This window comes from Sinohyriopsis cumingii, chromosome 5 (genome assembly GCF_028554795.1).
Source record: "Sinohyriopsis cumingii isolate HCF-2022 chromosome 5, ASM2855479v2, whole genome shotgun sequence".
NCBI lineage: Eukaryota > Metazoa > Mollusca > Bivalvia > Unionida > Unionidae > Sinohyriopsis > Sinohyriopsis cumingii.
The window spans coordinates 61811526-61829195 of NC_142965.1; the positions used below are offsets into that span (position 1 = coordinate 61811526).

At 34.3% G+C, this 17670-nt stretch overlaps 1 protein-coding gene across 1 annotated transcript in view; it reads right to left on the bottom strand.

Annotated features, from left to right (window-relative positions):
• The window catches only part of LOC149799292 (dynein axonemal heavy chain 2-like), a 65106-nt gene extending 48157 nt beyond the window's left edge, over positions 1 to 16949 (bottom strand). The window contains exons 1-7 of the mRNA XM_089958597.1: positions 16794 to 16949; positions 8095 to 8234; positions 5701 to 5833; positions 4216 to 4361; positions 3649 to 3859; positions 2269 to 2385; positions 843 to 984 (exon numbers count right to left, since the gene is read on the bottom strand). Coding sequence (XP_089814723.1) covers positions 843 to 984; positions 2269 to 2385; positions 3649 to 3859; positions 4216 to 4361; positions 5701 to 5833; positions 8095 to 8120 — 775 coding nt within the window. The 5' untranslated portion in view covers positions 8121 to 8234; positions 16794 to 16949. The remainder of the gene's footprint in view (positions 1 to 842; positions 985 to 2268; positions 2386 to 3648; positions 3860 to 4215; positions 4362 to 5700; positions 5834 to 8094; positions 8235 to 16793) is intronic.
• Positions 16950 to 17670: the final 721 nt, after the last annotated feature.

Below are 17670 nucleotides of genomic sequence, written 5' to 3' on the forward strand. Positions count from 1 at the left end.
ACTAATATGGTCACGAGGAATAAAGCATATGCTAAATTCATATGTTTCTAGAATGATTTAACCCATAAAGTGAAGTGGTAGTGAGATATCAAACATGCAGATTGGTAAGCTCCAATATAATCAGTCAGTTCTAGACAGGTTTTAGCTACTGATTCCCTGCCACAAGACATGTGGAGATTGTGAAATGTGTGCCCAGTAAGTGATAATTAAGGGAAATCATATATACTGACTTCTATGTTGTGTCCAACTGCAAGCTGCACAGACCCAGATTTGTGTCACATCATGTGATGACAGATCTGGTTCTATGTTGTTTGCAGTTGGACCTGACCTTTATGTAAACATATCTGCAACATTTTCATGTAAAAGAGGTGTATACATGTGTTGGTATTATCTTTAAAATAATATTTTTATTTTTAAGCCTGTTCAAGGTATTCAAATGTAGGCAATTTTAAAATTGCAGCCAGTGTTACATCTTAGAACTTCAAGTGCAACTGAGAATTTACCAAGTGTACACATTTAAGTCCATGTCTTGTGGAGACTCAGCTGAGAAAGGCTGATTTGTTTCATTGAAAATGGATATAATCGCAATCGCACAGAAATAAAGAATTTATACTTATTGCATTGCTTTTATCTCCTTCAGGTACTAATAAATGGTATTTTGCAAATTTTTTAATTTTTTTTGTAAATGATCATTTGTGTGACTGGAATTGCAAAAGGTAAAAGCATTAAAATGGTTTGTCAGGTGAAAATATTCAATAAAAATAATGGAGAAAAGATCTGATATTACAGGCTGTAAAAATTATGCTTAAACAATCCAATAATGTTCCAACAACATCACAGACCTAATTGCCTCTTAGCCTCTAACCATGTTGGTTCATTTCCTCTGAGGATCATCACAGCTTCCAGAACCTTCTCCACCAAAGCTGGAGGTTTGGCATATGATTTGATTTCAGTCATGTCCTTCTTGTTCAGGGATTCTAAAGCCTACAAGCACAGAAAATACAAAAAACACATTATTTGCTTCAGGTTGCCTCATATCATTTGAACAAGTGATAAACTGATAGAATGACAGGTAAATAAAAAAATAAACTGCTTTCCTTTATTATAATGCATTTAATTATAATGTAATTCCAGACATAATACAAATACACCATTGACAACATTTCAAAATTTCAAATGAATGACATACATTTATCCTTTCTATTATTTGTTTGCTCAATGATTTATTAACTTAACTGTTTCTTGGTTTTAGGCTAAACATGGCTGCTAGCATATTTGGTGAAGGAAGAACCTGGACAATTCCTGTGAAGAGCCACCAACCTACAGGCAGCTACTGGCAAGTTTTCTCACATACTGATGCTTGCTGAGACTGAGATTTGAACCCATGATGACAAGGTGACATGTCACTGATCTGTAAAGGTGAATGCCTTAGACCTGAGGTGGGCAAACTTTCCAGTGCAGGTGCTGCATACACAAATTTACACCTTGTCGCGGGCTGCATAGTTCATTAAGTAAAATAGTTAATATTTGACATAGCAAAAACAAAAGGTTTTTCTAAATAACATCATAATTAATTTTCAGTTGTTAATATGTTGTTAATATTTGAAAACTTAAACTTCAAAAGAAGCACATTTATTTGATAAACAGAGTAACATAAACAGAGTCAGTGCGAATGAATGATGACTTATTCCTAGGCCGCATGAAAACCCTTGGTGGGCCGCAAGAAAGCCCTTGGCAGGCGGCATGCAGCCCGTGGGCCGTAGTTTGCCAACCCCTGCCTTAGACTAATCTGCCAACTGGGGCCCATATAAGTTTATTAAAATATTGTGCTAAAGTTTTGCATCTGTGAAACTTGCTGCTTCAAACTGCCTTAGTCTCCAAATAGCCACTTGCAAAAACTCGATTACAAAACAAGTACAATTGCAAACCACAAGACCTAGATCTGCTATTGCATATGTACCAGTAGATCTGGGCCTGTGCACTTTCATAGTAGTAATCAGTAGAACAGACATCAGAGACCCTGATCTCCTGGTGCATTAAGCTAAAGCTGATCAGGATCTATTTGTCTGCAGTTTGTCTCAATTTATAAGTGAGTATATATGATAACAGAGCTGTGCATACATAGCATGCAAATAAAATCTGGTATTTCTGAGCATGCATTAATACTCTATGTGACCTGTGGCAATAAAGATTAAGATACAACACCGTATCTATAATTAAAATGTAAAATCCTAAACCAGTGGTTAAAGAAAATTATTTTGGCCTTACCCGGATGGCTTCCTCCAGTGCAGGCAGAGCTTCATTCAAATCAGCCTGGGCCAGGTCAGCCATATGCTGACATTTTACCTCCTCATCAGCAATCCTCTCACTCTTCTGGGCAACAGACTGTAACACAGCAATAAAAAGGCTTGTAAATTTAATATAAATAGTCTCAGAGGGCTCTGTAACAAAAATACACAGCAAAACCTATAAAGTTCTATGAACTTCTCTCTTTTATTCTTTACAGTTTGGTGAAACAAACAAAGAAGCAATAAAAAATAAAGACTTAAGTTGAATTTTGGCACTGATTGTATGGTATATATATATAAGAATTTTTAAATAAATGCATTCTCTTATAAATCCAATTAGGGGGGTATTATATCACAACAACAATAACAATAATAATAATAATAATAATAACAATAATAATAATAATAATAATTATAATATTTATTGTGACTTTTCAACTCCAAATATTTTTTAACTGTTATCATTTATTTTTGCAACAAACATTTTTAACAAGCCGAGTCAAAGTTCCCTGTAAATGAATATGGATATTCAAAACAGCCTTTTGCATTGAGCTATGAACTTGTAATCCACTTGTTATTAATCAGTTGATCTCTAATAACTGAGCTATCCCATTCCAAATACTTCTTCAAAAATTACTGTGTGATTATAAAAGCAAGGAGAGCATGGAATTGACTGGTGGGTTAACACAAAGCAACTCATCACACCAGCAAGATACTGAATGAAGATATTATGACCTGCCCTTCCCCCAAGTGACCATATAGATTACAAGCAATACCTTGCAGATTACAGGTAACTGTTTGTGGGCAAATATACACATTGATGTGAACATAAATGTGCATGTAGACATGTTACAATGCAATAACTGGATTCTAACTAGGACCCTTAAAGTTGGATTCCTGTAATCCATTATTGAAAAATGTCCCCGCTTCTAGAAAAATGAATCCTAAAAATGAAACCTATTTTTCTTGCACTATTTCAAGGGAATACACATAAACTGCTGTCAGCACTATAAATTTCATTGGAGTGCTTATGTTCATTTATTGTGAAATGTTTAGTATTATTAGTTTAGTATTATTTTTTCAAACACTGATTTTGAGTTCTGTAACAGCGTAGAGACTGATCCTGCCAGTGTAATTATAGACAGCAAATCAGATCTGTGAATCATAAACTCATGAGACTGAGATCTCAGCTGAACTAATCACAAAGAATTTAAACTTTTGTAACATCATTTCTGATTGGGTTATAATGAAACTCAAGCTCAAACTGAGGCTCAAGAGCTTTATGATTTCTGAGTTTGAGTCCATACTGTTTTCAGTAGGGTGTGAAACGTATCTAAAAAAAATAACTGTAAATACAAACCTTCTGTTGTTCATCTGCTTCACGTTTCTGCTGTACAAGAGTGACCAGGTATTCTTCACATTGCTTCTGGAACTGTGCCACCTTTGTTTTTACATCCTCAAGCTCTATTGACATTTTCTGCACCTTCTCTCGAGTGTCATCTATCTTACTTAGGCCATTTCTTAGTTTGTTAGCTGCATCGCCAAGCTCCTTCTTTTTCTTAAATAACAGTCTAGTACAAGGAACATATATATAAGATAAAGCTTTATGACAGTGATACAAAATTTTCATGTACATGAATTTAAGAAATTAAAAATATGCATCATTTAAAGAGAGAAAAATTGGTAATATTTCAATTGTCCAATTATAAAATTATTATTATAAAGTTAACAAGGAATACAGGTCTATATCAGGCTGATTATTTATTGTAGTCACTTGTAATGTATGAAAAACACTACATACATGCTTGCACACACACCAAAACATGCATGCATACAAGTACACACACACACACACACACACACACACACACACACACACACACACACACACACACAGACACATACACAAAAAATAACAACTGCATACTTCTTGTATCCAGACACCAGCTCCAGGTAGTTTGTGGGGGTTACATAGTTGTGTCTTCTCATTTCCATAAGCATTCTGCGAGAAAAGTCTGACACTGATTTGTGCATCATGGAGAAAATTTGAGCCAGGGAAGGCTTAAGTTTATCCTGCAATTAAAAATATTGACACATACATGTATGTACATCTTGAAGTTAATGTGTACACAGTTAATAATAGATTTACAACATTCCTAGATGACCCCAAAACAAATGAAATGATTAATGAAAATCTGGAAAACAACTAGCTGGAAATTACCATATGAAGTCACGTAAGTATATAGCTTAAAATATGTTAATATCTCAAATAGTATTCAATAAAATATTCATATTAAAATATTTTATACATAAATGCAGAAGAAAACAACTGTAACTTTTATCCTTATATTAAATGTTATACCATATCTTTTTCTGCAAAATGTGTAGTGTTCCTCAATTTTAGTTTTTACTTATTTTCACCAATAAATTACTGTTTGTTTTTTTAATGAAAGAATTTGCTTTTCACTGATTTACACCATTTATCAAACTCCACCCCTGCTAATTTGTTTCTTATGGATACTTATTTGCTTGAACACTGCATCCTTGTAAGAATGTTACTTTCCATAACTGTGAAAATGGTGCAGTTTTGTCCTTTAAACACAGAACAAATTAAATGTGGAGGTCTGTAAATCCAATAAAGTTTGATGTTTCCCACCTATTTCATCATTTCTGAAGTTTCTTACTTTAATTAAAAATGTTTTTGAAGGCTACAAACAACGTTAGTAAAATATGTATATTATTAATTATGAAAAAATATCATCCCCGTTTTACCAATTGCTTACCGATTTTATACATTTTTTATTTATAACTGTTTTGATCTGGTTTTAATTTTTGAAACAGAAACTTTGAAAATATCTTTGATTAGATTTTTACAAAGAAAAACCAAAAATGCAGAACACTAAATAAGTACAAAAGGAAATATAGTCATTTTATGATACCTCATTTATGCTTAACTTGGAATTTTGTTATTACTTTCTGATACCTATGAAAAAAGAAAATTTAAATGTTCCTATGCTACAAAGTTTCAAGTATCCTCTTGTTATAGTTTAATAATTGTCTTCTCTTGTTTCAATAAACATTGCTATAAAAAACGAGTCTAGGAATATGATGTATGCAAATAACTAATCTAAAACCGCTATAAGCCTATTACAATAATAATCAATAATGCTGATAAATATCATTACTGCAAGCAACCATAGTTAGAAGGAAATATACTTACCATATATACTTCCATACATGTCTAACTGCAAACTGCACAGACCCAGATCTGCTGTTATATAATACAATTTGTTAGGAGCAAACAGTACAACAAAACAACATAGACCCTGATCTGCCAGTGTATTATGTGAAGGCAGATCAGGTCGATGTTGTTTGCAGTTGGACTTGACTTATAAGCTAGTATATACAGTACCTCCTCTTCTGATCCCAGTGATTCCTCCTGGAGGTACTTGTCTGCCACCTCCAGCAAAGCATCCAGTGGCCACTCAGTGAACCAGTCTATCGTTGTGCAATTCACGAAGGCTGGATACATACGAATACGGTTCCTAAGGTAATGAGAAAAACAAATCAAAGTGGTCTTCATTTAAGTTCAGATCTGAATCATCTAATACTGAGATGCCTACTGATAGTCTAAAATTTGCAATACAATGGAGACTGGATCACTGATAGTCTGTGGTCTGCAATACAATGGAGACTTGATCACTGATAGTCTGTGGTCTGCAATACAATGGAGACTTGATCTCTAATAGTCTATGGTTTGCAATACAATGGAGACTTGATCACTGATAGTCTATGGTTTGCAATACAATGGAGACTTGATCACTAATAGTCTAAAGTTTGCAATACAATGGAGACTTGATCTCTGATAGTCTATGGTTTGCAATACAATGGAGACTTGATCACTGATAGTCTAAAGTTTGCAATACAATGGAGACTTGATCTCTGATAGTCTATGGTTTGTAATACAATGGAGACTTGATCACTGATAGTCTATGGTTTGCAATACAATGGAGACTTGATCACTAATAGTCTAAAGTTTGCAATACAATGGAGACTTGATCTCTGATAGTCTATGGTTTGCAATACAATGGAGACTTGATCACTGATAGTCTATGGTTTGCAATACAATGGAGACTTGATCACTGATAGTCTAAAGTTTGCAATACAATGGAGACTTGATCACTGATAGTATATGGTTTGCAATACAATGGAGACTTGATCACTGATAGTCTATGGTTTGCAATACAATGGAGACTTGATCACTGATAGTCTAAAGTTTGCAATACAATGAAGACTTGATCACTGATAGTATATGGTTTGCAATACAATGGAGACTTGATCACTGATAGAATAATGCTTGCAATACAATGGGAACTTGATCACTGATAGTCTATAGTTTGCCAAGAAATGGAGATGTATTACTGATTGTTGATGGTTTACCATAAAATGAAGACTTGATTACTAATCGCCTTTGGTTAGCCATACAATAAAGACTTGATCACTGACTGTCTAAGGTTTACCATAAAATGGAGAATTGATTGTTGATAGCCTCTAGTTAGCTATATAATGAAGACTTGATCACTGATTGTCTGTGTTTAGTTATACAATGAAAACTTATAATAGAGAAATCAAATACTAAATAGCTATTCCATTTAAACATAGATGTACCCTGGGAAATAACTTTTGAAAATATATGCAAGGGTACTCAAGTTAGTTACATACACAATATCAAAATGTTACAACAATTCTAATTTGCATAAGTGGGTGACTACTCCATGCTGAAAGTAAAATCCCAGGCCCCATGTATCTTTAACAGGAACAGCCCTAAGTATCAGGTTAGAATTAAAAAAATATTGGCATTTCTGAAGGCACTTGTCTGCCAGAAGCAGTCAAGTCTTTTAGTAATAAAATCTTGCAATAATAGTCTTGTATAACCAAAGTCTAAGTACAAAATAATGCAAAAATATGTAAAATGATGGTCATAAAAATATAAATATACAAATATATCTATCAATTTCAAAAGTGTTGATCAATTGCTTTTTGCTTAATTGTGCTATTAGGGTTGTGTCCAAAAAGATTTAAAATAAGTACATAAAAATGTGTAAAAAAATGAAAAAACGAAAGACGGAGCTATGGCATGAAAATCGAATCAGGTCACTATGAATGACTAACAAGACTCATTTGTTTAACTCAAGTGGTTATTGTTAATCAATCAAAGATTTTGTCCAAAAGTTTTTATTAAATACAAAAAAAAAATATATATGTAAAAGTTAGAAATTGTGGTGACTGCCTGTGAATCTAATCAGGTCACCTACATATATGTAAAAGCATGCCAGTAAGTTTAATTTATTTTATGTGACTCTTGTTTAACCTTGCCAATAGCTTTGATAACCTGGTGTTCATTGAAAAGTCACAATTAAATTAAAAAAATAATCTAGGTAACTGAATAAATTTTTGTGATAATTGTCTGAAAGTCGAATTAGGTCATGTACATATGCATACAAATATACCTGCTAAAGTTTAAACACTGACTGGCTTCTGAAAATCATTCTAACAAGCTTTCAGGCTGGATGGATCAAGACAAAGCCAATAAATTCAATGGTGATATAAAAACAGGACTGTATACTCAGTGCAACTATGGACAATTGTTACAATATAAGGCTCAAGGAAATGAAAGACAAAAGCTACCTTAGATCAACATGCATGTTGAATGGCCATTTTTAATATCAAGTCAGAGCCAAGAACATTTCATACAGTATAAACTAAAATCAAGACTAGATTATTACAAAGGAAATATTAGTCTTACCGGAAAGCTTCTCCAACAGGACTCATGCAGAGCACAACATGGAGGTTGGCTCGTACTCGTTCAATGAGGAATGCAAAGATGCTCTGAGGTGAATCCTCAATCCCTTCTTTCTTGGCAATATCACTCAGAGCATTTCGCACCTGGGGTTGGTATCAAACACAAGATGCACATCAGAATAAATAGAATTTGCTCAAAGGTTAGCTACACTGTGTAGTCTATTTGATTCACTGTCAAACAGCCATATGAAGCTTTGTTTTCCCACAAGCTGGGAGATTCATTATTACAAGTTTAATACATGTAGGTTCCTGACTAATTTGGGTGTATATGGGAAATGTGCTCGTAAGAGTTACATTTTGTGTGGTATCATATACAGTAAAATTGGACTAAACTGGACACTATTTTGAACCAAAAACATTTGGCTATGTTAAAAGCAGGCCAAAATATGTGTACACTCTAAGAGAGTGTGTTACATAAAGGTTGGGTTCTTAGTATCAGAATTTTTTTTCTTTCTTAAGTATGTTGTAATAATAACATGCACAGGAGGAAAGCAGGTTGTCTTTCTCGCTTAAGTTTTATCATATGCATTGCCATTATTGTCATCCAGTATTGATTTTAAAGTATTAACATCTGTCTTACATGTTTGTTCTGCTCATCAGCTTTAATCAAAAGAGCAAGGCTCATGACAGATACCATGATTTCAGACACTGCAAAATTTCTGATAAGAGAACATGCTTACAGTCCATGCCAAACACAAAAATGGCATTAACTCAAGGAAATCTCAATTAATAAAACTAAGCATGTAGCTATATATTATAGGGAAATTTTGGGAATTGATATGCAGTTTAACTAGGGTCAAAATTCAGTACTTATGTATATTATGTTACATAACTAGGATAGTGGATGGCAGAAAAAATGGGAACTCCATAGGGCAAGTGTTTGATTGGGCTAAAAAGATCAGAACTGAACCAATTTTCAGACATCTTTTATTATTCTGCCAGAGAATGAAAACTTTAGTATTATTTGCATCCGTCCGAGAAATAAACATTTAACAGGTTTTGATAAATTTAAGCAATAATAACTCTTGTCCACAGTGAGTTTATGTAAACTTGACAATCAGGGTCAGATCTTAATGTGTAAAGCCTTAAATGACCAAGTTATACAGTGCATCAAAGAGCTGATTTCTTGATTTAAACGAGTGATTCCTGTATCAACAATAAAACTGCAAGTGAATTGATGCCCAGGGTATTAAACTATTGATAATTATTTGTCAAAATGGTGTACAGTTTATGAATGAGAGATTCCTAATTATAGAAGAAACAACAATCTGCTTTCCTAAAATATTTCTAAGATGATTAAGTCAGTGTATATGACCATAAAGGGAGGTAATCATATGACAGTTGAACAGTGAATACAACCAAGATAATCATTCTATATTATGTACACCTTGCGCCTGACTGTCAAAATAGTACAGGTCTTCTGTGTCTGTGCTTGGACAATGTTACGTTAGTACTCAAAAAGCATGCAAAACTCAAATTCAATCTTATGAAATCCTGGATTCTATAATTATAACACAGATATATAAACAGCAAATAGTGTAGGTAAGCTGAAATGGTGTTTAAATTGAGAGACATTTAATTTGTTATATATTTCTTTGATGTGGAAAGTTTTGAAATTTATTAATTAATGTTACCTGATGGGATGAAATTTTTGAAATTCATAAATGTCTATTTAATGTTATTTGATACAAAAAATGGAAAATTATGTAGATGAAAACACATCTAATAATAGATAAAAAAGGAATTGCATGAAATGCTACATTCTGAAGAATCAAATAATGCCAGGAAAATTAAAATGTAGATAACTTTTTGATTGTAGTTTAGAACTTAATGGATCCATTAGTTTAGAAAGAAAAATAAAATAGTTTTATAATAGCTTGTACAACAACAGGTAGCTTGTACAACAACAGGAAGATATTTTATTTCACTATATCTGACTGCAAGTTGCACCTGCCCCCAAGCTTTGGGTAGTGATGTACAAGATGTATCTAAATTCCAAATAACATGATTGTGTGACCAACTGTACTTGAGAAACTGATCACATACCAAGTAATATAATTGTGTGACCAACTGTACTTGAGAAACTGATCACATACCAAGTAACATGATTGTGTGACCAACTGTACTTGAGAAACTGATCACGTACCAAGTAACATGATTGTGTGACCAACTGTACTTGAGAAACTGATCACATACCAAGTAATATAATTGTGTGACCAACTGTACTTGAGAAACTGATCACATACCAAGTAACATGATTGTGTGACCAACTGTACTTGAGAAACTGATCACATACCAAGTAATATAATTGTGTGACCAACTGTACTTGAGAAACTGATCACATACCAAGTAATATAATTGTGTGACCAACTGTACTTGAGAAACTGATCACATACCAAGTAATATAATTGTGTGACCAACTGTACTTGAGAAACTGATCACATACCCAGTAACATGATTGTGTGACCAACTGTACTTGAGAAACTGATCACATACCAAGTAACATGATTGTGTGGCCAAATGTACTTGAGAAACTGATCACATACCAAGTAATATAATTGTGTGGCCAAATGTACTTGAGAAACTGATCACATACCAAGTAATATAATTGTGTGACCAACTGTACTTGAGAAACTGATCACATACCAAGTAACATGATTGTGTGACCAACTGTACTTGAGAAACTGATCACATACCAAGTAACATGATTGTGTGGCCAAATGTACTTGAGAAACTGATCACATACCAAGTAATATAATTGTGTGGCCAAATGTACTTGAGAAACTGATCACATACCAAGTAACATAATTGTGTGGCCAACTGTACTTGAGAAACTGATCACACACCAAGTAACATGAGTGTGTGGCCAAATGTACTTGAGAAACTGATCACATACCAATTAACATGATTGTGTGCCCAAATGTACTTGAGTAACTGATCACACACCATGTAACATGATTGTGTGGGAAAATGTACTTGAGAAACTGATCACATACCAAATAACATGATTGTGTGGCCAAATGTACTTGAGAAACTGATCACATACCAAGTAACATGATTGTGTGGCCAAATGTACTTGAGAAACTGATCACATACCAAGTAATATAATTGTGTGGCCAAATGTACTTGAGAAACTGATCACATACCAAGTAATATAATTGTGTGACCAACTGTACTTGAGAAACTGATCACATACCAAGTAACATGATTGTGTGACCAACTGTACTTGAGAAACTGATCACATACCAAGTAACATGATTGTGTGGCCAAATGTACTTGAGAAACTGATCACATACCAAGTAATATAATTGTGTGGCCAAATGTACTTGAGAAACTGATCACATACCAAGTAACATAATTGTGTGGCCAACTGTACTTGAGAAACTGATCACACACCAAGTAACATGAGTGTGTGGCCAAATGTACTTGAGAAACTGATCACATGCCAATTAACATGATTGTGTGCCCAAATGTACTTGAGTAACTGATCACACACCATGTAACATGATTGTGTGGGAAAATGTACTTGAGAAACTGATCACATACCAAATAACATGATTGTGTGGCCAAATGTACTTGAGAAACTGATCACATACCAAGTAACATGATTGTGTGGCCAAATGTACTTGAGAAACTGATCGCATACCAAGTAACATGATTGTGTGGCCAACTTAAGTTGAGAAGCTGATAATATAATAAAACCTTAACATTGAGGTATGGATGTATGGATGTACAAAGAGACATGCACACATATGCCAAAGTAACAGCCTCATAAAAGTCTGGACCAAATGAAGAAACAATGGAAAAATCTTGTGCATAAAATGCAAAGCACATTTTAAAGGCATCTGTGTTTTGTGTATGCATGTGTATCTTTGTTCTGCATGTGTCTGAGAGAGAGAGAGAGAGAGAGAGAGAGAGAGAGAGAGAGAGAGAATTATATGTCTCAGTCTTGACTCCCAATTCTGACTTGATACTGTCAAATCAAAAGACATCATACACTTCAGCTTATGTACAGTTTGAGAATGAGAATGGCTTTATAATCTTGCGACCAGTATTTGTCCCAGAAAATCGACCAGAATCAGTTAAAACTGAATTCATAAAAAAATCAAGAAAAATAAATAACCATGCAGAATATCTGATATTTAGTTTTTCAAAAAAAGCAGCTGCTTATGAAAAAAATGCACACCAATCTTGTCCCCAAGCACAGACTCATGACCATTTTTCATACAGTAGTTTTGAACAAGTCCAAATATGATTTTGAGTTAACAACATACACAATGATTGTTATGTGCATTAATTTAAAGTTTAGCTACAACACAAAAGAAGGAAAATAAGTTGATATTCACTATACTATGATGAAAAATCACCTTTGGACTTGTCGGTAAAAAATGAAACAAGCAACATAATGACAAAAATAAATGAGAAAAATAAATGTCCACCACAAACCAGAATGTTTTACAGAAGCCACATGTATATGAAAGCTGACTAATCTACTTTTTTATCAAATATTTCTTTGTTGGAATTCAACCTCCACATCTTAATGTAAATAGCAACTGTTAAAATTAACAAACATCATAAATAAAACCTTATAAAATGCTCTAATGGAACTACATGTCTTTACCTTGTATGTATGCATGTATGTATGTATGTATGTATGTATATATGTATGTATGTATTTATGCATCATGCATGCATGCATGTTGTTGTTGTGGGGTTTAACGCCATTTTTCAGCACACAATAGGCTATACATGGCGGCCAGTAATAATGGTGGAAAAAGAACCTGGGAAAACCCCAGAAAGAACCACCGACTCACGAGAAGCTACTGACAAGCTTTCTCACATAACTACATTGGCTGAATTCGAGACTCGAACTGACGCAGACAGCGGTGAGATGGCAGTGATCCGTAACGGAGAGCACTTTAGACCACTTGGTCACTCGGGGTCCCAGGTATGTATGTATGTGTGTGAGTGTGTGTGTTTGTGTGTAGGTATGTGCGTATGTATGTACGTATGTATGTATGTCTGTCTCATTATCTGCAGTTATTTATATAAGTGCCATTCATTATAAAAGATGTTCCTGCTGTGATGAGAATATCATTGTGGATCCTATTTTACTATGTGGCAATACAAGTATATGTATACAGTACTTTGTTACATATAGCCTCACTATAAATGACTATACTCCATATCTTCATGGAGAGCAGTATAATGCGGGAGTACTGTACAAGTCACTTCAAGTGAACAGAATATACCCTGATCTGTAGGGGCAATATGTGATGCTAGCATTATATTTAAACAGTATAGATCCTGATCTGTAGGGGCAATGTGTGATGCTAGCATTATATTTAAACAGTATAGATACTGATCTGTAGGGGCAATATGTGATGCTAGCATTATATTTAAACAGGATAGATCCTGATCTGAAGATCAATGTATAATATTATATCTAGGTTTGGATCTGTTGGAGCAATATGCAAGGTTAGATCCAGGCTTGAACAGTACCACCCTTGAGGGGTAATTCCAGATCTGAGTTTGAGCAGTACCAATTATGATATGTTGGGTATATGTCTGACCAGCACAGACCCTGATCTGATGGGGTAATATGTGATGGCAGATCAAGGTTTGGATATTTTAAACCCTGATCAGTAGGGATAATATGTTTGAATGGTATAGGCTCTTATCTGCAGTATAAATATGTAACAGTATAGGCCCTTAACTCTAGTAGAAATATGTAATGGTATAAGCCCTCATTTGTAGTAGAAATATGTAATGATATAGGCCCTTATTTGTAGTAGAAATATATAATGGTAGAGCTAGGTTCGAATGGTATAGGCCCTCATTTGTAGGAGAAATATGTAATGGTAGAGCTAGGTTTGAATGATATAGGCCCTTATTTGTAGTAGAAATATATAATGGTAGAGCTAGGTTCGAATGGTATAGGCCCTCATTTGTAGGAGAAATATGTAATGGTAGAGCTAGGTTTGAATGATATAGGCCCTTATTTGTAGTAGAAATATGTAATGATATAGGCCCTTATTTGTAGGAGAAATATGTAATGGCAGAGCTAGGTTCGAATGGTATAGACCCTTATTTGTAGTAGAAATATATAATGGTAGAGCTAGGTTTGAATGGTAAAGGCCCTTATTTGTAGTAGAAATATATATTGGTAGAACTAGGTTTGAATGGTATATGCCCTTATTTGTAGGAGAAATATGTAATGGTAGAGCTAGGTTTGAATGGTATATGCCCTTATTTGTAGTAGAAATGTGTAATGGTAGAGCTAGGTTTGAAAGGTATATGCCCTTATTTGTAGTAGAAATGTGTAATGGTAGAGCTAGGTTTGAAATGGTATAGACCCTTATTTGTAGTAAAAATATATAATGGTAGAGCTAGGTTCGAATGGTAAAGGCCCTTATTTGTAGTAGAAATATGTAATGGTAGAGCTAGGTTGAAATGGTATAGGCTCTTATTTGTAGTGGAAATATGTAATGGTAGAGCTAGGTTTGAAAGGTATATGCCCTTATTTGTAGTAGAAATGTGTAATGGTAGAGCTAGGTTTGAATGGTAAAGGCCCTTATTTGTAGTAGAAATATGTAATGGTAGAGCTAGGTTGAAATGGTATAGGCTCTTATTTGTAGTGGAAATATGTAATGGCAGAGCTAGATTTGAAAGGTATATGCCCTTATTTGTAGTAGAAATGTGTAATGGTAGAGCTAGGTTTGAATGGTATATGTCCTTATTTGTAGTAGAAATATGTAATGGTACAGTTAGGTTGAAATGGTATAGGCCCTTATTTGTAATAGAAATATGTAATGGTAGAGCTAGGTTTGAAAGGTATATGCCCTTATTTGTAGTAGAAATGTGTAATGGTAGAGCTAGGTTTGAATGGTATATGTCCTTATTTGTAGTAGAAATATGTAATGGTACAGCTAGGTTGAAATGGTATAGGCCCTTATTTGTAGTAGAAATATGTAATGGTAGAGCTAGGTTTGAAAGGTATAGGCCCTTATTTAAAGCAGAAATATGTAATGGTAGAGCTAAGTTTGAATGGTATATGCCCTTATTTGTAGTAGAAATATGTAATGGTACAGCTATTATATTGATTATTACAGACCCTGATCTGCAGAGACAATATTAAATATAGGTTTGTTCTCAAATACATTTACTTAATACACAGTTCAATACAGTGGAATTACCAGTCTAATAAATGCAGGTCACATTAACAAGCCTGAACTGCACTTCTAATGTAAGCAACAAACCACACACATCTATGACCAAACAGATTTTTGCTTTTCAAAAACAATTACTAATAGGCAAAAAAGCACATGAGAAAGAAAACAAAAACTTTTAGTTCAAAATTAGTTCAGTATACAAAGTAAATCTATTGCATACATTACTATAAGAATTATATATGCTACAAATATGGAATGAAAGTTTATTTTTACTAATTCACATAATTCAAACATCATAAATAAACAAGCTACTAGTTAAATTTTATGAACTGAAGGCTAATGTTGATACAAATGGAACATACAGATAGACTGACATGTTCTCTCCAGTCCTGCCCTGAACAAATACAGGCAAGATCCTTAAATATATTTTTTTTAAATCTGCAAAATGCTGTTTCTTGCATCTGCATAGGGATATTTCAAATATCACTGAGGGATATTCCAATGTCACTTGAGCATAAAAGAAGGCCACTGTGGCCTTCTTTTATGTGTGATATACAGTACTCACCATGTTAGATACATCAGTACTGTTTCATGACTGCACATTCAAATAATTATGTAAAAAAAATTTTTTTAGTTAAATGCAAAACTCTTAACAGTGAAGTGTATGCCAATAAGAATGAGAATGTAAAAGTAATACCTATTACCTAGCATGATATTAACTACAAGAACGCTTTCAGAAATTAGGTCAAAATAATAATGGTTTCAAACAATGAAGACAAGAGCTATCATCTAGTTGACTAAATATTCATGTAAAATTCTCCTCAGTAAGGTGCATTTAAATGCAAATAGCAATGTACCATATTAGCTGTTATATCTTGCTTTGACACATCTGATTTCATGGTAAATGTGTAAAACCTTATTTGCTTATGCATTAAGCCTTTAAGTCTAGGCTACCAGCAGTTGTATGAAGACCATATGTATCTGTCTTTTAGATTCATCTGGTACTTTAACGAAGCACCCTCAAGTAGTGAGGTTGAGTAATCAACCTGAAACTCCCTAACCTTGATCATGCATTAAAGTTAGGTAGGGATTTCTAAATGTATAACCCTTCCCCTATCTCTTCACTAAGGAAACGGGAGTAAAGGGAGGCTGCCTAAGGTGGAGGAAACCGGAGTACCAGGAAGAAACAACCACGCCAAAGGAGGACATGTGGACCGTTGAGATGCATCACCTCCATGCCATTTGCTGGACTTGATCCAGAGAGATACTGATCTTCATTTTTATGCAGTTCAAATCCTGTGAGTCGAAGACTCATCATTTATAACCTCCTGGCTACTGATTAATACAGGGAGATATGGCATTAGACGTTGTTATTAACAAAGAATGAAGCCTGATAATCAGAACTAAACACTTGACATAAAACATGGTGAATTAAGAAGATTAAGAAAGCCAAGCATGACTACGAGTTTACCTCCTCAAACTCATCTGCTTTATAGAGGTTGGGGACCTCACCACTGCTGAGGATATTGTTAATATCCTCTAGAAAACCTTCCTGAACAACCTGGGTATCACTGAACAGGAACACTGTTGGCTTGTTGTCCACACCTGCTTGAAAGTATAATCGTTTTAAGTCTGGAAGAAAAAAAGAAGAAAATGTTTAACTTTTTAATCATACAAACATGTCTTGCAGGTTTTGGGTGAATGGGAGTTGAGATCCCTTAAATAAAAATATTTCAGCAAGAACAAGATTTGAATGATTTGTATGAGGATGCTACATTGGTACAATATTTTGTGAGGGAACATCTACTAAAATATTTTTTTGTAAAAGTATATTGTGGATCAATTATTGTGTTGATACTTTTATGTTCAAAATATGCTGAGTTGACCATATCCAAGTAAATGTATGTACATTAAAATATGATTATGTACTGTACAACACTACCTTACTATAAGACCCTTCAGTGGGGCCCCAAGTGGCCGAGTGGTCTAAAGTGCTCTCCATCACGGATCACTGCCATCTCACCTCTATCTGTGTAGGTTCGAGTCTCGGGCTCGGCCAATGTGGATATGTGAGAAAGCTTGCTGGTAGCTTCTCGTGGGTCGGTGGTTCTTTCCGGGGTTTTCCCGGGTTCTTCCTCCACCATTAATACTGGCCGCTATGTATAGCCTATCTTGTGCTGAAAAATGACGTTAAACCCTATAACAACAAGAACAACAATAAGACACTTCAAATACATCAGAATTCCTATTATAAGGCAATTATGGTAATGGAGCCCATTCCATTAAGTAGTAGTAAAATATGTACTTCATTATGAGGAAATCTCAGTGTAAGGTGCTATGCAACATCA